General features: G+C 65.6%; 1 protein-coding gene across 2 annotated transcripts in view; it reads right to left on the bottom strand.

The window, feature by feature from the left end:
* The window catches only part of Rxra (retinoid X receptor alpha), a 94,797-nt gene extending 71,438 nt beyond the window's left edge, over window positions 1-23,359 (bottom strand). Inside the window, exon 1 of one of the 2 annotated variants that reach the window (XM_047524732.1) lies at window positions 23,209-23,359. In XM_047524732.1, coding sequence (XP_047380688.1) covers window positions 23,209-23,236 — 28 coding nt within the window. In that variant the 5' untranslated portion in view covers window positions 23,237-23,359. Of the gene's footprint in view, window positions 1-18,251; window positions 18,274-23,208 lie in introns of those variants that run through there. The other variant, XM_047524731.1, reaches the window with a different exon arrangement.
* Window positions 23,360-25,867: the final 2,508 nt, after the last annotated feature.

The raw sequence follows: 25,867 nt of genomic DNA, 5'->3' as shown, positions 1-25,867 counted from the left end.
CTGTGCCTTCCCACGAGGCCTCCTGGCTCCTGTCTGGGCTGCCCACACAGAATTCAACCCTACAGAAGAATCAGGCCCCTGGACATGGCAACTTCCCAAAGTGCTCGGAGGGCCTGACGCCCAGGCCCACATCTCCCACCACGGGCGTCTGTGCCTCAAAGGCTCCACGTGCTTCACGTAAGTCGAGCGGAGTGCTACCGCTTGACAGGAAGGGGCACGAGGCAGTCAGGGGACGTTCTGCCCACCATGTAAGGCTCAGGCACCGCCACAGGGTCGAAATGCCAGCAGGGACAGGAGCCAGTGAGGGAGGCATGCACCCAGGGCAGGGCCAGGGCAGGGCCAGGGCCAGACGCAGCGTCCAGCCAGACTGCCCCATGTACAGCAGGAGGGGCCGGGAGGGAGGCAGCCCACCACCTCCACCTTGGAACAAAGGGCCACCCCAGGGCCAGCAGGGCCTTGGCTCCCCGCGTAGGCTCACCAGTGAGCCCCAGTGCACACAGCCCTCCCTGCGGCACTGCCAGGCCCACCCGGGGGAGCAGCCTGGCAGCCACGGGACCCAGCCACCAACATGCTGCAACGTGGCCTGGGCCCGACACCTGGGCTCTGGGTTGGGCCATCACTCTCGAGGGGACGCCACCCTTGCTTCACAGGTGAAACTGCGGCTGGAGGGATGAAGGAGCAGCGTCCATGCTGTGCTGGAGGCCAATTCAAAGCCCAGCCAAGGACCCCCCGAGGCCCACCCTACCCTGGTGGCTGCTGAAGCAGGGTGGGTGGGGGCTGGCCAACACTACCAGCTGCCCAGCAGCTGGACAGGCCATTTAATCAAAGCACATGATCAGCACAGCTTCTCCTGATACTGCTGGGCAGATGTCCTGCCCGCCCATCTGGTGGGCCCGATCTTCCTGACCCTGGATCTGATCACACTCAGAACAGAGTTGTGAGTCAGGGGTTCAGGTAGTGGGGACCTCCAGGCCTTAGCTGTGTCCAGGAGCAGCCCAGGCCAGCAGGAGGAGCATGCTGACGGCATCAGGGGGCACTGCCACACACGCCCCTCCTGCCACGGAGCAGCCTCACCCGCGCTGCCCACTCCCGAGCCAGCCTGCCCCTGCCCCTCCCGCACAACCTCCCCCGAGGGAAGCCGCCCAGCAGGCCCAGCTCGGGAACTGCGGCGCTTCCAAGGCACAAGCAACGAGGTAGGACTGAAGAACCCCAATCTCCCGAGACAAACTGGAGGTACGCTGGTGCCCAGCCCACATGGGGTCTCCCAAGGTCATCTGCACAGGAGGCTGCCTAAGGGAAGTTGCCCCTGCCCAACCTGTGCCCCAGGATGCTGGGTCTATGTCCACATGCCACTCTGCACACGATGACCTCCTGGGCGGTGACCGTCTCCACCACCCGCTGCTGAGGCTTCACACGAGCTGGGAAAGCTGCCCAACCCCACCAGCAGCCAAGGCCCAGGAGCCGGCCCCTCTCCACCACCCACTGCCCAGCCAGGCTTCTCGACACCTGGACGCTGCCTGTCCCTGATGCTCCCTCCTGATCTCTTTGCAGATACCACCATCCCTTCCTCCTCCAAATCCAGCCAAGCCCTCTGTCCAGGCCCAGGCACACCTGCCTGGAGCTGCCCAAAGCAGGACTGTGGACAATGCAGCGTCCAGGCCCAAAGCAAGGAGCCACCTGGGACAGAAGGGCCCCCACAGGGCCAGCATGGAGAAGTGGAGACTTTTGGCCCAGCTGGGGCAGGGAGTTGGGGTCTCCAGGGCCAGCCAGACCCCCTGCTGGGAGGGCTTCCAGGCGGCCCGTGTGAGGCAGTGTCCCCCTCCGGGCAGAGGAGGGCATGCCTGCACCTCCAGCTCCTCCACAAGGACCCCTTCACTGCCGGCACAACACTGGACTGGGACACCTTGCGCCACCCCAGAGCCTCACGCAGAGGCACAGCTGCCACTCCCAGCTGCAGAGCTGGCATCCCGGCAGAAGCCCTGCCAAGGCCCAAGAGGCCACTGCCCTGGGCGGGGGCTCCCTAGCCTGGGGAGGCCAGGCGCTTCAGAGCCACATGCAGGAGGTCAGCTCTGCCCTGGTGCCGTGACCCCAGGCCCGGCTCCCCCAGCCTCGGCATCCGGCCTCCAGGGAGGCACGCGGGCTTTCCCATTCAGCCTGGGGCCAGCACCCAGCGGGCGTCTGAGGCCTCTGACAGCAGAGGAACAGGGCACAGGCTGGGCTGCACCAGGCAGGAGCCGGGGCTCCATCCCTCCGAGCCGCGGCGGCTGCCTGGGTCTGGCTGAACTCCTGACTCCACCTGCCCGTCAGCCACCATGTCCTAGAGACGAGAAGAGTGCACAACGGCCCTCAAGTTGGCAACGGGGACGAGAGGCGGACCTGAGGCGCCAGGGCCGGGGACGGGTCAGACACCTTCCCGGCCACCAAACTGAGCAGGACGTGGCTGCATGCCACACCGTCTCCACCCTCAGGCTCCAAGCCATCTGGCGTGCTGCAGGTGCTGACCACAGAACCTAGGCCTCCTGGGGAGGCCGCCTGGTCTCCCTAACCCTCCCCACCTGCCCAGCACCACCTGCCCCCCACCTGTGCCCCACAGCAGCGCCACCACGCAGGCCCCACTCTGCAGCCACTCGGAGCCCACGCCCCGGGCTGGACCCCTCACCTCAGCCCAGAGCCACCAGCTCCTGCCACCCCACGCCACATGCCCCTGGGCTTCTGCACTCACTCCTGCCCGCAGGTCCTTTCTCACCAGCAACCAGAATCTGCTGCCCTCCCTCCAAGGCTGTTCATGGCTGGAGGGACAGACCCCGAGCCCCAGGTACCCTGCCTGGCGCTGCCACCTGCCAGTCTCACTCCTGCCCCCACCTCATTGCCCTGCTCCGCACTGACACTCCCAGGCAGAGTCCCCACTCAGGACCTTTGCACGTGCTTCTGGCTGAGCTATCACCCATAACTTGCCTCAAAGATCACCCCAAGGAAAATGTCCCCTGACCAGTGACCAGTGACCCTCCACATACCCAGGACTGGGTCATCATCAACGCAGGCTCCAGGTTGTCCTCGCCCCTGCCCCTGCTCCTGGGCAGGGCGGTGCCACTGGTCAGAGGAGTTGCTGGCTCTGACCAGCCAGGCCACCCACGGCACCTCTGCAGCCCTCCTCGTGCTTCAGATGCCAGGACGCTCCAGCTGCCCCTCCAGGCAGAGGGCAAGGTGTGCACCCCTCAGTCTCCGGCCTCCTGGGCAGGCTGAGGAGCTGGCCCTGCTCGGGCTCAAAGACAAAGGCAGGCTGACCACCAAGCGCCCGCCATTAATCTCGGCCGACACCATGGCCGGCGTCCTCCGCCGTGATTTACATTTTTATTAAATCACCAGGAAAATTAGAAACATTATTACTTCCCTGGGCGCGCCAACCCTTTCCCTGCCGGCTCTCCACATGGCCGCCCCTGCTGTCCGCGAGCCAGGCCGGGGCTCCCACCCCACCCAGCTGCCTCCTACCGCATGGCAACCACCCACGGGGTCGGGAGGCAGCGCCCCTCAGCCCCCTGGGCCCCTGCCCCACGAGGACTGTGCCGGGCAAGGCGCCCCCGTCCCCAGGGCAGCCAAGGCCAGCAGCTGTCCCCCCTCCAGCTCTAACTGTCCTGGTCCAGCCCCTCCTGAGGCCTCCTGAGGAAGCCGTCCTCACAGGCTCCACGAGGCTGCACACACGGGAGGCCCCTGGCACATCCTCCCTCATGCCCCCATGCCCACCAGAGCCACGCCAAGAGACACAGCAGGTCCCTGATGCCTGGGCACCCGCAGGCCCCAGAGCCCGGAGCCCACCAAGGGGAACGACAAGCGCCGAGTCCTCCGAGGGACGAGCAGGCTAGGGCAGGAGGGCAGGGGGGAGAGCAGTGGCCAGAGGGGTCAAGGCCACCGCAGCCAGGAGCCAGGGAGGTCCCTGGTGTTGGCAACACCTGAGAGGCCCTCAGGGTGGCGGCCACGGGAGGACCCACAGAAGGGCACTCGGGCCTGGGCAGCAGGCACCCAGGACGCACCTGCCACGGGAGCACCACCCGCACAGCGAGCAGAGGGGGCCAGGTCCTGGGCCAGGACCCCACGGGGACCTGCAGCGGAGGGCTCAGGAGGCAGCCGTGCTCGAGGTCAGCCGCTCAGGACGCAGAGTGCTAGTGGGACCAGAAGGCCCTGGGTGGGCCCCACTGTCACGTCACCGGGGGCATCACGGGTCCCTGCCACACCCCACCCCAAAGCCACCAGTGCTGCTGCCTCCCACCACCAATACTGTCCCTACAAGAACAACCGAGGCACAGGGTCCAGGAATGTGGGCCTGGGAGACCCTGCGGGCTGGGGACATCCAGGAGGCCGTCCCACAGGGACGTCTGAACACGCAGCTCCGCCACTGCCCAGCTCCCGCGTTTCTCTGTGCCAGGAGCTGACCCAGGTCTGGCCATGAGTGGACAGGCCAGAGACCAAGGAGTCCTCCCTTCCCGTCAGGTGCTGTGCACGGGCAGAGGGGGCCAGACAGGCTCGGGCATTGCCCACGTTGGCTGCAGCGGCTCTCCGGCCTCACCAGCCCCAGCCACCGGGAGGAGCAGGCCTTGTTAGCCCCGCCTCCACAGTCAGGTCAGGAGGACCAAGACAGGAGGCCCGAGGCCTCCGGATCAGACCTGGCAGCCGCCAGGCAGACGCGCCACAGAGCAGACTCCCCGACCCACCCCAGCCTCGTCCCTGCTCCATGCAGGCCAACAGCAGGGTCCCAGGTGCCAGGAGCCAGCCAGGCTGGGGACACAAGACCCCAGTCACAGGTGGCCCAGACATGCAGCCTCTTCCTGGCTGCTGCTCTTAAGAAGCACTGGACAGACACCTGGCCCCTGGAGCCCAGTGTGACCTTGGCTCCCACCCCCAGGGAATGTCACCCACTTGCCAGGTGGGGACACTGAGGAGTGCTGGGGATTTGCTAATGGCCTCTGGGACACAAACACTTTCTCTGTTCCCAACCTCTGGTCCAGGCAGAGCAGGAGCTGCCGGACCGCTGGGCCTCGAGGAGGAGCAGAGGACCCGCTGTCCACCCAGCAGCTCAAGCCAGGCCTCTGGATGCTGACCCCAACTCCCTCCCAGGTACCTCTGCCTGGCTGAGGCTTGCTCATGTGGCCCAAAGCCCTGGTGGGCGGAGCCCCATCCCCTGCTGCATGCCCACTGCCCAGGACCACAGGTCCACACCAGGCACAGCCCAGCACTGAGGCCCTGGGGAAGCACAGCACCTGGGGAGGGTGAAGGGGACCTGAGAGGAAGGCTTCCTGGAGGAGCTGTCAGAGGGGGAAGCTGGCTGGTACCCAGGGGAACCCGCACAGGGTCTGCAGGTGGTGTGAGGGGCCCGGAATCCCCCACCTGCTGGCCCCCAACCCCAGAGAGTGCCCAGCACTCCGCACACACCGTCACAAGAGGAATCTGGGCCTGGGCGGGTGCCCGGGCCTGGGGTTTTGTGCAGAAACCTCGACTCCCCCACCCTGTGGCTGCTGAGTCAGGCGCACGGGCGGACCCCAATCACGGCCCCTTCCGGCAGCAGCAGTGAGGGCAGGAAGCCAAGCCCGAGAGCCGGCGCCGCGAGCACCCCGAGAGCCAGAAGCCAGAAGCCACTGCCCAAGCCCCACCTGTGGGTACCAGTGCTCAAGGGGCTGGGGAAACCGAGGCCCTTGCGGCAGGGGGCGCCTTGTCCGTGCCCACGGACCTGCGCACGAGGACCTCCCCAAGAGGGCAGCGGCTGGGCTCAGGCCTGGGGCTGCTCCCCGGGGAGGAGGCGTGAGCAGGGACGGCCCCAGGGACCCCGGCTCCACAGGCCAGGCCCGGGAGGGGGCTCAGGCGCCCACAGGCAGGGCTGGAAAGCCGGAGGGCGCCAGAGACTCACATCTGCTGGGCACGCTCGGGCCGGCCCCACCTGGGGAGGAAGCCCTCTGCCTGGAGGAGGAAGACAGCAGCGCCCGCCGGGGGTGCACAGCCCACCCAGGAGCCAGCTCCTCTGCCGGTGGAAAGGCCAGAGGCGATGAGACAGAGGACTCGTCCCTCAAGTCCACACGGAAGCTGCATCCAGCAGACAGGCTCTTCCAGTCCTGGGAAATTCCAGGGCCCAGGATGATTCTAGAAGAGCTGCCCCTAACTGTCCCTGGAGGCAGAGCCTCCACGTCTCCTCACTCCATAGTGCCGAGCTGAGGCCCCCATCCCAGGCAGAATACTGACAGGCGATCCTCCACGAGCAGGTCCTCTGGGACCTGGAGCAGGCCACTTATCACCCTCCCCAGGACAAGGATACTGAGGTTCAGAGTGGCCCCTAGCCTCCGCTCCCTGCTCCAGGGCAGGAGCTGAGGGACAGCCATACTCCAGAGTGCACTCAAGACCACTCTGGACGCAGAGTGGAAGTCAAGGCTGGACAGCAGACCCACTGCCCAGGGTGCACAGCTTGGGAGCTCTGAGGGGGACCTGAACCCTGGTGTCCCCTCCCAAGTGGGGTTCGTCCACGGACTCGGTTTCCTGGCCTCTAATCAGAGGATTATGGGACCATCCTGGCACCCACACGTGTACCTGCCCGGCCACACTGCTCACACCACCAGGGCTGAGGACGAGGCCGTCACCACAGCAACAGCGTGACTGCCACTAACCGCACGGGCCAAGCCAGCCAGGACAGGAGGGCGGAGACTGGGCTCTGTGGCCTGCCTCCTGCACCTCAGCCTCCTTGTCTGCAAGATTCAGTGCACACACAGACTCCTGCCCCCACGCCCCAAGCTGGGGGGTCCCCATGCTCTGCTTGGCCTCTCTGAGCCTGGTTCTCCCCTGTGAGTGGGGGCAACTCCCTACCAGGATTCCCAGCGTGCAGCAGGTTAGGCGCCGACTGCCCTGAGGCACTGTGCGGGCCCCACTGGTCAGCCCTCCACCTGAGCACCCACCCTGCTCAGGCCTGGGCCTTCTCCAGACTGCTCCACACCGCAAGGCCTGGCGGAGCTGCAGCAGGCAGGAGAGGGCCCCGCTCTGGGCCCAACAGAGCCCTCACGGAGACGCCCCGGAGCTGGGGGTCTCGCCCCACAGCCAGCAGCACCCAGCAGGCAGACCCCATTGACCGGAAGCTCAGGGGTGGGCTTCCATCTGCAGAACCCACAGCACAGTGGGTCCCTCAGCAGGTGGGCCAGAGCCTTGGTGGACAGTGGGAGCAGACCTGAGCTCGGCCCTGCCTCCCCGTGCCCTGCCTAGCCAGGCCCAAGCCAGGAACACGGGGCATCATTTACCCAAAGTCCAGGTCCCGCCCACCCAGCATGCACACCTCCAGGGGAGCCAGACAAGGCGGCGGGAAACTGAGTGACCATCCGAGGCCGCCACCACCTGCCACGGCTGGTCCAGAGCACAGAACTACCAGGGGAGAGGGGAGTTGCCCGGCCCCAGGTGTGTGCCAGCCACCGACCTGCCGAGTCCCCACCCGAGGTCACACACACACATGCATACGCACACGCGTTCGCTGCCCGGAGGACCCGGGCCTGGGCCAGGAAGCCGGGTGGCGGCTGGAAGGCGGGGGCCTATCTGACCCAGAGTTGCTAAAAAGAGTCAACAGGGAAGTAAAAATAGGAAATAAAAATAAAATCGCCCCAGTCCGCCTGCTTGTTTGTGTAGGAAACAGGGCATCCCCGCCTAGGAGGGCGGGCTCGGCTCCAGCCCCGCCTCAACCCCCCACCCCAGACACCCACCAGCCACCCGGGACTCAGGCAGGAAGCATCCCAAGGAGGAGTCCAAGGACCGGGGTTCGAGTCTTGACTGCCGCTGACCAGCTGCGTGACCTCGGCAGGGGGCCAGCCCTGACCAGAGGCTCGGCCTCCTCCGGGCAGAGTTGGCCCCTGGGACAACAAGCACACGCGGCACCCTGCAGAAGCCCCTCCGCAGCAGCGACTGTGGTTCCCTCTGCTCCCCACCGGGCACGTCCCCATTAGCAGGCACCCTCTGCCCCGAGGAGGGCGGTCAGGAGACGGGCAGCAGGCTGGACAGGTTCGGCCCGCACGCCGCTCAGCCGTTTCCTCCCCACACAATCAGAGGAAGCCTGGTCCTGTCCCTCCTGGCGCCCTGCCAGGCTCACCCCAGCCTCATCCACACTCGCGCAGGGTGGCAAGGCCCTTCTCCGGGGCACACGGGCACACCCGCCGCCCCTCCCGACAACAGGCTCCCCCGCCCAGCCCCCCTCGGCCGGGCACCCTGCGCAGGCCTGCGTGCCAGGTCCACGGGCAGGTCTGCCTAGCGCCCAGAGGGCTGGGAGCACTGCGGGTGACGGGTGCGCGCGACAGAGACCCCGGCCCAGGAGGTGCCACGGCAGCGTCCCTCCAATCAGGAGCCCCTCAGTCCCACCCCTGGAGCTGACCCACCACCTGGGCACTTCCTAGGAACCGGCCAGTGAGGTTGGAGCAGAGACATCCCTGGTCTGACCCTCCCCACAACAGCTGGGGTCCTTCAGGGACACGCAGCTGCCCTGGGCCCTCCACAGCCCCCCGGCTGCCCTGACTCCCGCAGCTCACACCATGCGGGGCACTGTCCCCTCTGCCTCCCAGACCCCTGGCCTGGCCGCCTGCAGGACACATACAGGCCCACGCGACACAGGCACACACACCCACACACAGGCTCACACAGGGACACACACTCACAGGCACACACACGCAGGCTTACACACAGGTGCACACACACACAGGCGCACACACACAGGCTCTCACATAGGCGCACACACAGGCTCACACACACAGGCACACACAGGGACACACACTCACAGGCACACACACACACAGGCTTACACACAGGTGCACACACACACAGGCTCACACACACAGGCTCACACAGACACAGCGACACACCCACACAGGCGCACACACACAGGCACACACACAGGTGCACACACAGGCACACACACAGGTGCACACACAGGCTCACACACAGGCACACACACACAGGTGCACACACACACAGACTCACACACACAGGCACACACACAGGCTCACACACAGGCACACACACAGGCACACACACAGGTGCACACACAGGCTCACACACAGGCACACACACACAGGCACACACACAGGCACACACATAGGCACACACACAGGCTCACACACAGGCACACACACACAGGCGCACACACAGGCACACACACAGGCGCACACACAGGCACACACACAGGCACATACACACAGGCACACACACAGGCACACACAGGTGCACACACACACAGGCACACACACAGGCACACACACAGGCACACACAGGTGCACACACACACAGGCACACACACACAGGCTCTCACATAGGCGCGCACACAGGCTCACACACAGGTGCACACACACAGGCACACACACAGGTGCACACACACACAGGCACATACACAGGCGCACACACAGGCACACACACAGGCACACACACACAGGCTCTCACATAGGCGCGCACACAGGCTCACACACAGGTGCACACACACACAGGCACACACACAGGCTCACACACACAGGTGCACACACACACAGACTCACACACACAGGCACACACACAGGCTCACACACAGGCTCACACACAGGCACACACACACAGACTCACACACATAGGCTCACACACAGGCACACACACACAGGCACACACACACAGGTGCACACACAGGCTCACACACAGGCACACACACACAGGTGCACACACACACAGACTCACACACACAGGCACACACACAGGCTCACACACAGGCACACACACAGGTGCACACACAGGCTCACACACAGGCACACACACACAGGCACACACACAGGCACACACACAGTCTCACACACAGGCACACACACACAGGCACACACACAGGCGCACACACAGGCACACACACAGGCACATACACACAGGCACACACACAGGCACACACAGGTGCACACACACACAGGCACACACACAGGCACACACACAGGCACACACAGGTGCACACACACACAGGCACACACACACAGGCTCTCACATAGGCGCGCACACAGGCTCACACACAGGTGCACACACACAGGCACACACACAGGTGCACACACACACAGGCACACACACAGGCGCACACACAGGCACACACACAGGCACACACACAGGCACACACACACAGGCTCTCACATAGGCGCGCACACAGGCTCACACACAGGTGCACACACACAGGCACACACACAGGTGCACACACACACAGGCACATACACAGGCGCACACACAGGCACACACACAGGCACACACACAGGCACACACACACAGGCTCTCACATAGGCGCGCACACAGGCTCACACACAGGTGCACACACACAGGCACACACACAGGTGCACACACACACAGGCACACACACAGGTGCACACACAGGCACACACACAGGCACACACAGGCACATACACACAGGCACACACACAGGCACACACAGGCACATACACACAGGCACACACACAGGCTCTCACACAGGCACACACACAGGCGTACACACACAGGCACACACACAGACACACACACACAGACACACAGACACAGGCCCATAGGACACAGGCCAGGTTCTGCACACATGCGCTCTGCCCTGGACACCGGCCACCCGCACAGGCCTGTTACTCCCAGGGTCCAGGCTCTGGGAAGAGGTGGGAGGCAGCATGGCCAAGGTTGGCAGGAGGGAAGAGAGCAGAGGGCCACACGCGGCTCCCTGGTCCTGGTCTTTGAGGCACCCGGGCCACAGACAAGGCACCAACAGTGGGGGCTGAGGACAGGAGGAGCAGCACAGGCCTCCGAGGGCCCCAGGGTCTGGTGACTGCCAGCCCCACCCAGGTGCCAGGCACATCGGCCAGCAACCCAGGTCCTGGGAATCCCCAGGACCCTGCAGGCAAGAGCTGCTGAAGAGGCCACCGTGGGAGGCAGAGAGTGGTGACGACGGCAGCAGGGCTCCCAGGAAGCCAGCTGGGGAGACCTGAGGGGAGGGAGGCTGGCAAACAAGGCCACCGGCCCACGTGGCACGTGGAGAGGGTCGGCAGGAAGGGAGGCCCAGAGCCCTGGTGGGATGCGAGCTCTGGGGACCTCTGGTGACCTCTGGGGACCCCGAGTCCCCAGGAGCCCACACGTTCCCACACCTGCCCCCACAGGCCGGGCGGAGTGAAGGGTCTGTCCTCCGCACAGCAAGGGGGTGGGGGCACAGGCTGCCCTGGATAGTGAGCTCCACAGCTTATCAGCCATGTCCAGGGCTGCATGGGCACAGGGAGTGGTCCCTCCCCCACCACGAGCTGTCCCTGCTGACCAGCAGGGAGACACCAGCAGATAAGCCCTGGCGGGAGGCCACTAACACCAGTCCACTGGCCACGGAGCAGTCCTCTCTCCAGCCCTTCACCAGGGGATGGCCCCGTGACCCAGGGGAGGTCCACTTGGGTTGGGGGCCGGGTGCCACCCGTGCTGGCCTGCAGAGTCTGGCCCAGGAGCCCTGCGGCAGGCGGGTGGGTGCGCCCCACACCAGGAGGCCTCTGGCAACCACGCAGGGTCTGCCACACGGCCGCCAGCCACAGCAACCGGGAACAGGCCAACGGGACAGGATGCCCGCAGGCACTGCACATGCACCTGCCCGCCCTCCCCATGGACAACACTGGCCAGGGTGGCCAGGGAGCGGAGCTGCAGGGACACGTGAGCCACAGTCGGGAGCCACAGACCACCTGGGAGCCAGGTGCCCACAGGGGCCTCTAGGCCCAAGGAGTCCGTCCCACGTGTACCTCACGTGGACAGATGAGAACCCGGATCAGGGTCACCTCCCAAGTACCCAGGCTGGCTCTCCTGGTGCCAGCCACCCAGCAGGAAGAGGAGCGAGCCCTGGGGAGGGACGTCGGGTCACGGGTGCCCGCCCACACCCGCCAGCCGGCGATCATAGACACACCATGCCCCGCTCAGCTGCGCCCTCCCGCTGGCCGCCAGAGCACTTCTCTGGGAGGCCCACAGCCCTGTGTGGGGCGGGCACCCCAGAGCCACGGGGTCCTGACACTGCCCGTACAGCACCAAAGGGGGCCCTTCAGGGGGTCCCCACCACTGCCTCTGCCCAGGAGAGGCCACCCCAGGTCGCCCACACCTGCAGCCTGGTAAAGACTCCCCACCCCACCCCCGTCAGCAGTCTGCCCGTCCCCCCCACAAATGCAGGTCTGACGCCCCGTCCCAAGGGGTGCAGGGCCCTCCCGGGCTCCAACCCCATCCTCCCCTGGTAGCAGATCCAGAGCCTTCTGGCCACGTGCCCAGGGACCAACCCCGCCTCTGCCCACATGGACTCCCCGGCTCTTCCCCACACCCCGGGCGTAGGACCCCCATGGCCTGTCCCTACTGCCCCCCTCTAGAGCCCTGCTGTGCCCCTGTGTTCAGAGTTGCCTCTGGTCACCCATCAGCCCCACTGTCCCTCTGTCCCCTACCTGGCTCCCTTCCCTCCCCGCCCTTCATCTGCTGCTTGCTGACCCCCCCTCCCCACCAGCCTGGCAGCCCAGGGGGGACCCTGAGAGTGGCACCCGCGGGACTCTGCAGACGAGGGGCCCTCGGAGCCCTGGCAGCCAGGGACGCTGTCGCCCAGCGCTCTGCAGGGCTGGCGGGCAGTGGCTGGACTAAGTGAGACCGACCATCTCGATTCTCTTTTGGGGTCAAGTTCTGTCCCGACACCCACTGACTCCTGGGGCACAGGGCCCGAAGCTGGACCCTGAGGGGGAAGGGGCACTGCTGTCTGAGGCCCGGGGACGCAGTGTCCACAAGCTCTGCCAGACGCCCCCGAAGACTCAGGTAGAGATGCCGAGCCTGCCTTCTTGCTGGACGTGCGCGCTCCTCATGGCCGCCCCCGCCCCGTCTTCTGAGACCTCCTCCCCTCAACTGACACCATCCCCAGCCCCGACGGAGACAGGAATCCTGTCGGCCGACCCGCACGGGCCGGGGCCACGGGCTCGGACACCCACTACCACAGTTAACTCACCCCGTCACCACCTGTGGGGGCTGGCCCACCGCTACAGGTAAGAAAACTGGGGCACAGAGAGGCTTAAAGAGATCTGGCCCGAGGTCGCTCACTGCCGAAGGGCAGCACGAGGCCTGCCGGTCGGCTGACCCCCGGCACCATGCTGCCCTTCCAGGGCTGGGCCTGGTTCGGCTCTCTGCCCAGGGCCAGCAGGAGCCAGCTGAATGTGCACAGATGGGCGGGTGAACAGACGGGCGGCCGGCGGTGGGAGCCCTGTCCTGAATCTCTCGCCTGGCCGTGACCCCCAAGGCCAACAAGTCTCCACAGACCACTCAGCCAAGGAAGGAGCCAGCCCCACACGGATGGGCATGTGGGCTGCGGCTCCCTCCCCAAGTCTGGAGCCTGCGTCAGAGGGAGACCCAAGTGCCAGTCTGCAGCGTGCGCTGGGCAAGGGCGGGGGCAGGGGAGGCCCCAGGGCCAGGTCAAGTGCCGGGCCAAGAATCCTCACGTGCAGGGCCCCCACCCCAGCACCAGGCTGGACACAGAGCAGGACGTCCCCTCGCTGGAAGCTGGATGGAGCCCCAGAGAATGATTCAAGTAACCGCAGTCATTTTAAAGTCCCCTCTGCAAGGGACGGCGGCACCCCTGGACATTTCTGAACTGGGGAGGCCAGCAGGGCGCATTAAACCTACGTCACGAGGCCCTGTTGCGCCCGGTGCCGCGCATTTGGCAGCAAACACGACCTGAGAGCCAGCTCCCACCGCTACGGGGTCAGGGCCAGCCTGGGCTGAGAAGGACTCAGAGGTCCCAGGGCCTGGCAGTAAAGATCCGTACCCGATCAGCCATGTCTGCCGGGTCCCCTGCCCAGACCCCCATCTCCAGCTCCTGCCGCCCCCCGCCTTCCACGCTGCCCTGGAGGAAACCAAGATTCAAAGGAGAGAGAACATGCCTGGGTACAAAGTCCATGTGGCAGGGGAGGGGACGGGCCAGGGCTGACGCCCTCACTCAGCACGGTCAGCCGAGGTCCCAGGGACCACTGCACTTTTCCTCTCAGGGGGAAGTCCCTGGCCCAGCCTCAAAGCGGGTGGGCCCCACAGGACAGGGAAAGTGGTGCCCACCCATGCCAGGGAGGCTGGGGTGAGGGAGGCCTGCCCCGCCTCAGGCTGCCCGCCCTGGGCCCGCCCAGCCACGTAGGGCCCAGGAGGCCTGGCATCCAGGGACTAGGCCCCCGCCCCCGCCCTCCTCCTCGACCTTGATCCTGGGCAGAAAGTCCACAGCAGGGGTGGAGTGGAGGCGGCTCCCGTGGACTCTGGTCCCAGTGGAGCTGGTCTCCATCCGGCAAAGGAAAGCATCCCCCCATGGCCTGGCACACGGGGGCTCCCGGGCAGGCGATGCCCAGAGCCGCCACAGGACAGGCAGGGTTGGACTGAGGGGTGTGGGGCAGACTGGCTGTTCCAACCACACAGGCCCTACCTGGGGCCACTCACCCCAGGGGCCAGTGCCCTGTGCTGGGTAGCAAGAGAGGTGGGCCAGAGTGGGTCACACTCCACACCAGGAAGGACAGGGGACATCAGGCCAGCGGAGCATGGCTCACAGGGGCTACCTGCAGCAGAGCTGGGGGCAGCCAGGCCCAGCCCAGCCTGGGCTCCTGGCAGGGTTAATTATTCCCAGACCGCTGACCACACCCCCGGGCTCACATGGCTCCCCACAGGCACAGACCTATCACCCAGCTGGCAAGGGGCAGGCCAGAGGAGCCTGGCCAGCTGACAGATCTCCTGAAACCCTCTCAGAAGGACCCACATGGGCACTGCCTCCCTGGACCCCTGGCTGAGGTCATAACTTCCTAGAGAGGGTCTATCCATTCTCTGCACCTTAACCCCACAGGCCACCCAGCAAACTCCTATTCATCCTTCAAAACCCAACTACAGCATCACCTCTATGAAGCTTCCCTGACTTCCTTCTCCAGGTAACTTAGAGGTGAAGCAACCAAGGCCCTGAGAAGTAACGTACTAGCTGGGGGCCACACCACCCAACTCAGAGCTGGCCCTCTACTCGCCCTGAGGAACCGTCTGTCCCTGTAACTGTCAGACATGAGGACGCCAGGGGAACAGTGAGCGGAGCTTGAGGAGGCAAGGCTACAGGGCCACCGACACAAGTAGGCCTGCTTCCACGCTGGGGCAATGGGGAGCCACAGAAGGTTCCAGGCAGGGGAGGCAGAGCCCAGGGACAGACATGGCAGGTGTGAGGTAGATGGTATCTGACATGGGGTGACCCACTCATCAGTGGACCCCACTGTCCCATCTGGTCACCTCCACTTTTAGGGGTCACCATTTCCTCAATACACACTCCTCACCCCCGAAGCGTTTTCCCACAATACTCCCACTGGGGCGACCCACACTCCTGACTGGCTCAGAGGTCATGGTCTTCTGGACCCCTGGGGCCCTGGCCCCAGTCTAGCTCCCGTCCACTCAACCAGGGAGGGCGTAGAGCCATTTCCTAAGGAGTTGGTCCCCAGGGCCACTAGCCCATCAGAACAAAGCCAAGGAGGCAGAGGCAGGGGCCCCCGCTGACAGTGGGCTCCAGGGACACAGAGGCCCAGAGACAAGAAGGGGCCTGCCCAGGGCCATGCGGTTGGCCATCACACAGCAGGTCAGAGCCGACCCTCCCCACCCCAGGCTGCACCCCCGACCCAGAGCAGGGCAGGACATGGGGCTCGGGAAGCTGTGGCACCCATATCGAGTGCACCCAGAGCCACTGTGGACAAAGATGGGTAGCCAGAGGTACATGAAGGAGGTCACTGGAGGGCAGAGACCAGCTGTGGACAGTGGGCTCGGACCCCAGGGCTTCTTCCCCAGGCTGGGGCTGCAGGCACAGCCTTCACCCCCGACTCCCACACTCACCTCTGGCATGGACGCACTGGCCCCTCTGCAGGGTCCCTCCCCGTAGATAGTAGAGCTCAAAGGACAGCTCAGCACATGTGGTCACCACTGTGTACTGCCCAATGCCCGGCCCTACCAGGGAGCGCGGCTGACAGGCCTGGGCGGTGCAGAACAGGGACTGTGTGCCGCCCACCAGGATCCAGGCACATCCTCCATGTGCAGGCCGTGGTGGTCAGGTGGTCAGACATGGGGTCCTTCCAGGCACTGCCTGAGCTGAGCCAGCCTCAGACACCTGTGCCGGGAGCTGCCGGGGCTGCACCTCAGCCAGGCCCTGCCCTCAAGAGGCCTCAGAGGGTGGCCACACGCTGCAGGCCACCTGCTGAGCCCCTGCCCTACCTGGGCCTCAAGCCCAGCACAGGGGTAGTCACCACAGAACCAGGAGGGGCCTGGGCCACAGCAGCAGGGTGGACAGCAGGACTTGAACCCTGCAAGCCTGGGGCCAGCTCGCGAGCCGCGGCCACCACAGCACTCTCCACCGTACATGGCGGGAGGGGGGGTGGAGAGGCCAAGGACACCGAGGACCCTGGAAGGGAAGACGGCTGGCCACCGACAGCGGAGAGGGCAGGGGCGGGCCCAGGGCGAGCAGCGGGGCCCTGCTGAGTGCAGCGACTCCAGTTAGGGGCTGTCACCACCTGACCTCGGCCAGGGCCAGCAGAGACACTTACGCTAAACAGGTCAATTATGGGATAGTTAGATCCCCGCCTGGGGCTTCCCGGCCTCGCTGGCTCTGGGCTGCGGCACCAGGAAGCCAGTTGAATCAGTAACCTCATTACCGCCCCACGCCAAACCCGGCGGCTTTGAACTCCGCGGGGTTTATCCGCGGTAGCTGCAGGATTTACACACGGCCTGGCCCTGGCCCAACTCACTCTCCCTCCCCGCCAGGCGGCACACTGGACGGCCGCGGCCCGACGGACACCCGTCAGCACGGGCCCCACGCAGGGCAGCCAGGGCAACCGAGAACCCGCCGACAGGCCAGCCTAGGCACGGGGCAGCCAGGGCAGGCTCCAGGTGTCCCCAGGAGCCGGGCTTCAGGCTGGGGGCGCCCCGTCAGCCCTAGCTCAGCTGACGGATCCTGACACAGGAGGGGCAGAGGCGGTCACCAGGGGCAGACTTTACCCACCCAGGTAACCCCTCACCTCACCCCAGACCCCGGGGCTGACCTGAGCACCTCAGAGTCCCGCTCCCCAGCCTCCACCCTGGTCCTCAGGCTCACCCCGTGCTCAGGCCCAACGTCCTTCCCAGCCTGGGCTTCGACTCTCTTGACCGCTGCTCTGCTTGTCGCCTACCCCACGGAGCCGGGACCCCTCCCTGATGCCAAGAGTCCCCAGGCCTTGAGATGTGTCGAGGGGGGGCACAGGTGGAGAATCTCCCTGGGGGCAGACCAGGGTTCTACGGGCCAGGATGGGCTGAGCTGCAGGGCAGGGCAGCAGTGGGGGACATGGAGTCAACCTGGGCATGGGGAGTGGATGGGGGAAGGGTCCTCTCCCTCACATGTGCAGGGAGCCTCTGGCCAGGAGGGTGAGACCCCAGGCTGGCCCAGGACAGGCCCAAGCCTCCGAGAGGCCACTGGGAGCTCCCGCCCACCCTGGGCCCCCACTGACCAGCAAGCTGCCAGAGCGGCAGAGAGGACAGCCTGCCCCAGCCCTGCTCTGCCTGACCCACTCCACTCAGAGTGCCACCCCGCGGGACCTCAGGCACCCAGCCCCCAGCCTACCGCACACACTGGCAACGCTCCAGGCTCTGCCACACCCCTGCCCTCCCACCTCCACCTCCAGGCTGGCCTTGGGGCCTCGGTCTGGCTGTCCCTGCCACAGGGGGCACCGCACTCACCTGCTGCAGCCCTCCCCTCACGGCAGGGCCGCACCGGAAGGCCAACGGGAGCCTCTGCCTTTGCCCCAGCACCTGACGGGTGCTCCCAGCCCACCACAGACACAGCCACAGGCAGGCCTGGGTCCTCCTCAGGAAGGGCTCCCCACCACTCCGCCAACCCCCAACACCCGAGAGGAGGCCTCCACGGGGCACATGTGTGCATACGTGTGCATGTGTGTGCTGGGGGCACCGCGATGACCACATCCCTGTCCTGCCCTGAGGCCCCAGTGTGGCCACCCTTGCCTGGCCCCTCCCCCAGGTCCCTCCGCAGCCTGCTGCCAGATGCCTGGCCTCAGTGGCATGAGCTGCCCAGCCTCTGCTGCTCATGACCCTGCAGCCATGTGGGGGGCGTGGCCTTCTAGCCCACCCACCCCTGCAGCCCTGGCGTGGGACCAAGGGTCTCCATCCCTGGAGGGCCTGGGAGGGGGAAAGGGGACAAGACTCCCACGGCCAGGGGCCAGCCTCGCGGGTGTCCCCACCAGTGACAAAACACTCACCCAGGTGGAGTTCACGGGGTCTCCCAGGGAACCAGGACTGGCGCGGCCCTGCTGGCAGATGGCAGCTTCTGAGGATGCTGAGGCAAGAGGAGCCAGGAGGAGACCCCCACCCCAGCCAGGTTCCGCCCAGGCCTGTGGGATCGACTGACTGAGCAAAAGCAGCACCACGCAGAGGCACCGCAGACGCCGGGCGCCCACCCGACAACCCGCCAAGGGGCTCGGACTCCTGTCTGCCAGGTGGTAAGTGTCTGCAAAGCTTCCAGGAGGTCCTGAAAACCAAGTCTCCAGGACTCCGCGGGGCCCACTGGACAGGACCACCGGCACCCTCGTGGGGGCAAGCTGCAAGGCATGCAGAAGAACGGGGCTGAGGGCACTGGCGGGCGTCCCATGACCCAGCCGAGTGACAGACCCGCCCTGCGCCCTGCGCTCCCCAGTGCAGAGCATGGGCCCGGCCCAGCACCTGACCGGACCACAGGCAGGACTCAAACCTAGAGAGGCACGTGTGTGTGCATGCGTCCACGCGTGTGCACGCCAGGCCTGTGTGCGTGTGCGTGTCCCTCGCTCCCCCGCGCGGCCTGGGCCAATTTTATCTAGCTGCTTTCCGCTCCGTTTCACGCTCGTTCAGCTGCTGAGCTAGACGATTGCTTTGTAACTCTAGGGTGCAATTTCCCTGTCTGTGAGGCGCTGGGGCACAACTGCTCGGAACATCTCGCACCAGACGCGGGTGGGTGTGCAGGCACGAGGCCTCGCCCCCACCGCTCGGCCTCAGGGACAGGTCCTGCCGTGGGGCGGGGGCTGGTCCCAGGGGCCGGCAGGGACCAGGGCAGGTCCATGCCTCAGGAAGGGGCGTCATCTTCTCCTGTCTGTTCCCACCCTGGCTGGCACCAGAGCCTCAGGTCGCTTTTGGTCCAACACTAGAGACTGGCCGCACACTGACCCAAGCCTGTGGCACAGAGAGAACCCAGCTGCAGGCCTTGCCTTCAGAAAGTGGGAGAGACGGCCCACCGCAGAGCTCCCTGGACTCCCAGCCAGCCTCGGGCAGACAGGCGGCCTGCTCGGCACCCTGGAGTTTAGCAAGGACTGCGTCCACTTCACAGATGCAGACAGCCAGGGTGGCTGCCGGGGTGCCCGGCCTCAGGAATGTGGGGGAACTGCAGGTGGGGTGAGAAGTATACGAACATGAAGGGAGGCCGTTATGGAACGGCCATGCTGAGGCAGGCAGACAGCAGAGAGAGGGACGGCCCCTTCCCCACCTGGCATACCACCACCTGAAACTGACCTGCTCAATGCACTTGGGCACAAAGGCCTGGAAGGTGACCCTCACATGGACACGAGCTTCCACCGACCACAGACCAAAGACCCAGACTCGAGAGCTCACACCCCTGCCCATCCTGGACCTGGCCAATGGCCAGTTCCCACAGAAAATGGCCAGCCAGAGGGACACCTCAGGGCCCTGGCCCACAAATTTCAAGCCCAGCAGAGAAGAAGAGGGCAGGTGTTGGCTTGTCCTGGCCTTGAGCCAGTCGGGAGCCCCTGCCCTGCACTGCTGGGACCGCTGGGCCAGGTCAGGCCCATGTCTCAACCAGGCTTCGCTGGCCCTCAAGACCCCAGCCCTGAAACACTCCAACCATGGTAAGACCACATACTACCCAAGAAAACAGTGCCCAGGCAGCACCCTGGCTCTGGAGGACCTGCAAGACTTCCCCTGCCCCCACAGCAATTCCCGGGCAGGGGAAGTCTGTCCCACGCCTCCCGACACAGAACCCCCTGGCGTGCTCAGCCAGCCCTCCAAATGGGGTTGCACAGGCTGGAGTACCCACTCTGAGCCCACAAGGAAATTCCACAAGCCCCTGGGCATCCTTTTCCAGAAGAGAAAATGAAGACCACCAACCACAAACACACCACAACCTGGAGGGGCTGGGACGGAGCCCTCGTGGGCAGTCCATGGGGCCTCCCGGACAAGGCACGCCTTGCCACAGGCCCTGAAGGACAGGCACAGCTGGAAGAGCGGCCTGGACACTGGCGGGGCCAGGAGCTGGGAGCTGGCCCACTGCAGCCACCCAGGCGATCGGCGATGGCCCAGCTCCGAAGCCCACGCACCCCTAGGACCGGGAGCCACGCACGCCCTGGGCTGCGTGCAGGCCCCCTGCCTCCCTGCTCTTCCTGCTCGTCTGGCCCACATCTGGACCACATGCTCAGGCCCAGGCACAGTGGTCAGCCCCAAGCTGGCAAGGCCCAGCTCCCACCAGGTCAGCGTCTGAGGGCCATTTTTCTCACCCTAACATTTCTGAAGTGAACAGAGCCCCCTCCAGAGTTTACCAAAACAAACACCCGATTGGCATGCCCAGGGCCCAGCCACGAACTGCCTCGTCAGGCCCGAGCTGGACGCCAAGCCCAGCCTTCAGAGAGTCACGTGGCCCTGTTATTTCGGGAGGCCCCGGAATGTGCTCTATTTTGGGTCCCCAGGGCTCTGATGTTACCAGAAGCCCCTTACCCAGCCAGGTCCCTGAATGTCCCCCCAGAGAGGGCCTGTAGCTTTGCTCCTGCTTCTGGCCACCTGGTGCCTCCAGAAGCAAATGCACCACTGGCAAGTGAGAGGGCCTAGTGTGGTCTGACCCCTCTGGACTTTGCAGGCTCAGCCTTCAAGTCCCACCACCCAGGCTGAGACCAGCCCAGGCCTTCTCCCCAGTGGGCATGGAGCAAGGCCAGCCCTGGGTAGCAGGGCCAGGAAGCAGGGGCTGCCTCGGGCAAATTCTCCAACCTCACTTTCCTTCCAGATTCATCCCACACCGATGGGCTCAGTGGTAGCAACTGGGACACTCCTTGGCCCAGCAAGCCCCGTGGTGGTGCTGAGAAGAAGCCCTCTCAGCCCCAAGTGTCCAATGAACAGGACAGTGGAAGCTTCCCAGCAGCTCCAGGTCTGATCGCAGCAGCCAGCAGGCCCTGGACACACCAGGCCCTCTGACACTCACCCCCCATGAGGGATTAGGCTGTGTTGACAAAAGGGCTTAGGCAAGTAGCTGCTTAAATGGACCTTCAACTGCACTGGACTTCAGAGTCGGTCACAAGCTTAGGAAAAAATAAAATGTAATCAGAGCCCAGGACTCTCCACTCAGCCCGGGGGTACGGGCTGCCTGGGAGGCAACCAGCTGGGCCCACAGAGCTGCCACTTCACCAACACAAGACTCCCGGGCTCCTTGTGGAAAGAACGGTTCACAGAGGCCCCTGGGGGACCTTAGAGGTACAACCTCTGCTCTTCACAGGGACTCCAAAACAGTCACCCTGCAGCCTGAGCACCCTCAGCCCCAGGCCCACACATACCAACTACTAGGACTAGCCATGTACTTGCTGGGACATTAGGGACAGGGACTTGTTCTTTCCCAGGAATTAGCCAAAGTGCAGCCAGGCCCTGGTCATGTCCAGGGGCCAGAAACTGAACTGAGCACATGTTCCTGCTCTGGAGAGCCCAGCTCTGCGAGCACATGTGTGTGCAAGGGCTTTCACAGAGGAAAAGGAGATGTCCCCAGTCATGTCCCACTGGGCCCTGCAGCACCACCTTCGGCATGCCCAACTGGGGGCCCCAATCCCAACCCACCGCCCAGAAGCTTAGTTTGACTTCTCCCAACCAGTGTTCTCATCTGCAAAATGGGCAGGAGTGCCCAGTCCCCGAGGCTGGACCCCAGTGCTTACTCACCAACTCTACCCCACTTCTATTGGGGAATTAGTCTTCTCAGAGTTGACACACTTGGAACCTCCCACCCCAGTCACCCTGTAGCAGGCCTGTCCTGAACGGCAGGCCAGGGTACTCAAACCAGCTCCCTCAAAACCCTGGGGGGCTGGCCTCCCAACAGCACCAAATGTCCCTGCAGCCATGTTGGGCTCTAAGCACCTCCCAGGGTGGCCAAACTGCACCCCACCCCCTGCTATAGGGGGTGGGAAGGCAGAAGGGGCAACGGTCATGGGGTTTGGTTCATAATCAGTTGTCTTAATTTCCATTCGGCACAAATCCTTCACCAGCCTGACAGCCTGGCTGCCGTCCCCACCACCAAATTAATGTCCTTCCCAGAGATCATTTATAAAGCCCCCTGCTTCTCACTGGCTCCCAAACCCTAGGGAAGGCAATGAGTGGGGCCCCTGGCCATGCCCGCTCGTGGCAGCTAGGACCAGGGCCTGGAGTACGCAGACAGTATGGGGCTGGAAGCTGCTGGGCAGGATGGCAGCAGGAGGACAGGAAAACTGACCCTCCTGCCTCTGGGCTGTCCTCCCCCATGCTATGGGGCTAGCCAGTCCTGGAGAACAGCTGGGGGTGCCAGAGTGAGGAGCCCCCGTTCTGGGTTTGATGTTCCTGTGCTGCTGGACCCTGGGTGACCGTCCCCACACGGCTGGGTTGCTATAGGGGAGAAAGGGGTCGCAGCTTGCTTCCCAACAGACACACACCCAGGTACCAGCGGCCTGCTGGAACCGGCGGCTGTCCGACGGGCAGGCGGCACAGAGGCCACTCAGGGCCCAGCGAACCACCCCGTCCGGGTGCCAGGGAGGCCGAGAGCCCTCGAGCGAGCTCAGAAGTTGCTCCTCCTGCTCGCGCCCGGTTCCTGCGCGGCCCGGCTGGGGCTGGGCGCCGGGTGGCCCGGGGGCCGCGGGCGCGCGGGGCGCAGAGCCCGCGCCGGCCCTGAGGGCCCCCTCCTCGTCCCGGGCAAACCTGCCGCCCCGCGCGCCCTCTGCCCACTCCGGCTCCCCGCAAGTGGGGCTCGGCGCCCTCGCCCCCTCCCCGCCCGCCCGGGCCCGGGAAAAGTTCCCCCGCGCCCACCCCTCCGGGCCCGGCGCCCGAACTCGCGGGAAGGCCGGGGGCGCAGGGCCGAGCCGGACGCCCCCGCCGCGCCGCGCACGCGCCCCCGCCCGCCGGCCGCCCGGGCCCCGGCCCCGGCCCCCGCCCGGCCCCGCGGCGGCCAGCACTCACCGAGCGGCAGGAAATGTTTGGTGTCCATGTCTGCCGACTAACTCATGCCCCGCCGGCGCGGAGCTGCGGGCGGCAGCGCGGCGGCCCCCGGCGCGGCCGGCCCGGGCCCGGGCGGCGGGGAGCCGGCGGCGGCGGCGGCGGCGGCGGCGGCGCGCGGAGGCCGCGGCGCGGCGAGTTGTTGCAAAAGTCGCCCAACAATGTAAACTACTTGTGCCTGCGCGCCGCCGCGCGCGCGCCCGCGCCGCCGCGCGCCCGCGCCCCGCTCCGGCCCGGCCTGCAGCGGGGGGGCGGCGGGGGGCCCGCGACGGGCGCGGACCCGGCGCAGCGCCGCCGCCGCCGCCGCTCGCCCCCGCCCGCCCGCAGCCCGCGCGCGCCCCCGCTCCGCCGCCCGCGCCGCCCCGCGATCGCCGCCCGGCGCCGAGTTGCGAGCGCCCTGCAAACTTGCAAGTTTGCCTCCGCCAGGGGTTCCCGGGAGCCGCGGGCAGGCGGCGCGGGAGGAGGGCGGGGCGCGCGGCGCGGCGGGGCGGGAGCAGAATTCCCTCCCCGGCCTGCCAAAAAAAACCGCGGCCCGGCGGCGGCGGCGGCGGAGGCGGAGGAGGAGGAGGAGAGCGGGGCCGGGAGCCCAGCGACCATTGTCTGCAGCGGTCACACAAAGAGGCCGGCCGTGGCCGCGCGGGGACCCCGGCCGGCCCAGCAGACGCCCTGCGGTGAGCGCCGGACCAGCGCAGGCCGCGCAACCCGGCGGACACATGGGGAAACTGAGGCCCCGGAGGGGCGAGGAGCCCCGACGTCAGTGGCCTGCTGCCGCCGCGGGGAAGCCGTTCAGCTTTGGACGTCCTAGCCCGCCCCCTCGCACACTTGCACGCGAAGGGCACCCAGTCCCTCTCCGCTGACAGACCCGAGGGCCGGCGGGGCAGCGGGCGGGGGCTCACCCTGCACCTCCACATTGGCCCCGACGCCTCGGGAACCCTCCTCAAAGGCGCCAGGCTAGAGAGGCGCTGCTGACAGACTTGGACATTGACTTTGTGGCCCGTGGCTATTTTTATACCATGGGTAGTTCTCTGCCCTGACTTTTAAATTCATGATTTGTTTGTTTAAAAAAACGAAAGGAAGCACTCCTGCCCTGGGACAGCTTGGGCCTCCTCCCGCCCGCCGTCTTGGGCGGCTGGAATTCGGGTTTGGGTGTGAGCTACCTGCGCAGAGCCAAGCCAGCCTTCCTGAGCACGCGCAGCGCCTCTGCTCCTGCTGCGCCAGGCGGGCCAAAGCGGCCCCGCCTCCCACGCCCCCAAACCCCCAGCTCGCTGCTGCCAGCCCTACGCCCAGGGCAGAGACCAGGCAGAGGGACTTACCAAAGCCAACCAGCTGCTCATGGCAGCTGGATCGGGTACTGGTGGAGAGCAGGACTCTGACCACGTGCGGATATCCCAGAGAGATAGTCACAGCCTGGGACTGGGAGAGGGTCCTTCTGCCTGGGGCACTACTTCCACATGTTCCACCCCCTTCTAGGCTTCACCTTCTTCCTCTGGGAAATGGGGCAGTAACAGGAGGACCCCTGTGGCCTGTCCTGGAAGAACTTTGTTCCACTAGGGCAGGAGCACCCCCTGGGGGGAGCGGGGAGGGTAAGCCTTGGTTGGGGAGCCCACCCCCAACACAGCCTCAGGCCCAGGCCAGGCGGTGAACCTGGTGGGCAGCCCTCCCAGTCTCTCCCTTCTCTGCTGGCTTCTCCCCACCCCCATCTCCTCGGCCACACACACGCACCATCCAGCCAGACAGCCTGTCCCCCAGGACCCTCCCTCCAGCAGTGGACTTGAAATGTGGCCCTCACCTTCAGTCATCACCTCCCGAGACACAGCCCACAGCCTACTGATTTCCTGCAGGCCTGGGAATGGGCCCACGCAGGACCAAGAGGGAGGAAGAGCAGGCCCAAGACTGTCAGGTTCTGGGTGTGTACTATGCACCAGGTCATTTCTTAGGCCTGTCCCCATCGTCCCTAGACCAGCCCCTGGTGTGACCCAGAACCAGTGGTCTTTGGGCCCCATCCCTGCCTGCATCTGACCTCACAGCTCTGTTCAGAACACATGACCCGGAAGAGAAGCCCCCAGTCCTTGATGCCAACTTCTTCCTGGACAGGGGTTACTGATGAATCCTCTGGCAGCGGGTGGACCATGGGCACTACAGGCCCACTGGACTGTGAGGACAAGAGCCAGGGAACTGAAAGTTTGGCGCATGCCTCACGTGGGAGGGTCACATCAGCATTTGAAGCCACAGCCGGTGCTTAGAACCACTGGCCACCCAGGGTACCAGCTGCCCAGGCTTACAGTGTCCCTGCAAGGTGACCAGCAACGCAGCACTGCCTTCCTGCCATGGCCTGTGGTCTCTGACTGTGCACAGCTCAGTCCCACTGAAGGGGTGAAGGGACGGCGACGGGTCTGGGGTGAGGGAGGAAGAATGTGAATGATCCTGTTTTCCAAACATCTACAGAGCCCACACGGAGGCCTGGCCCTGGGTACTCGGAGGAGGTGTGGCCACAGTGGGCGCGGCAGGGGCCAGACCCTGCTCTGGCTCTCACCAGCCATGTGACCTCTGCACCTCAGTTTCCTCATCTGTAAGTGGGGACAGCCCCGCCCTCTCACTGAGTCACTGAGTTGGCTCACAGGCG

The sequence above is a fragment of the Sciurus carolinensis genome, chromosome 14 (genome assembly GCF_902686445.1).
Source record: "Sciurus carolinensis chromosome 14, mSciCar1.2, whole genome shotgun sequence".
Taxonomy (NCBI): domain Eukaryota; kingdom Metazoa; phylum Chordata; class Mammalia; order Rodentia; family Sciuridae; genus Sciurus; species Sciurus carolinensis.
This window is presented reverse-complemented; position numbering and strand designations above follow the sequence as displayed.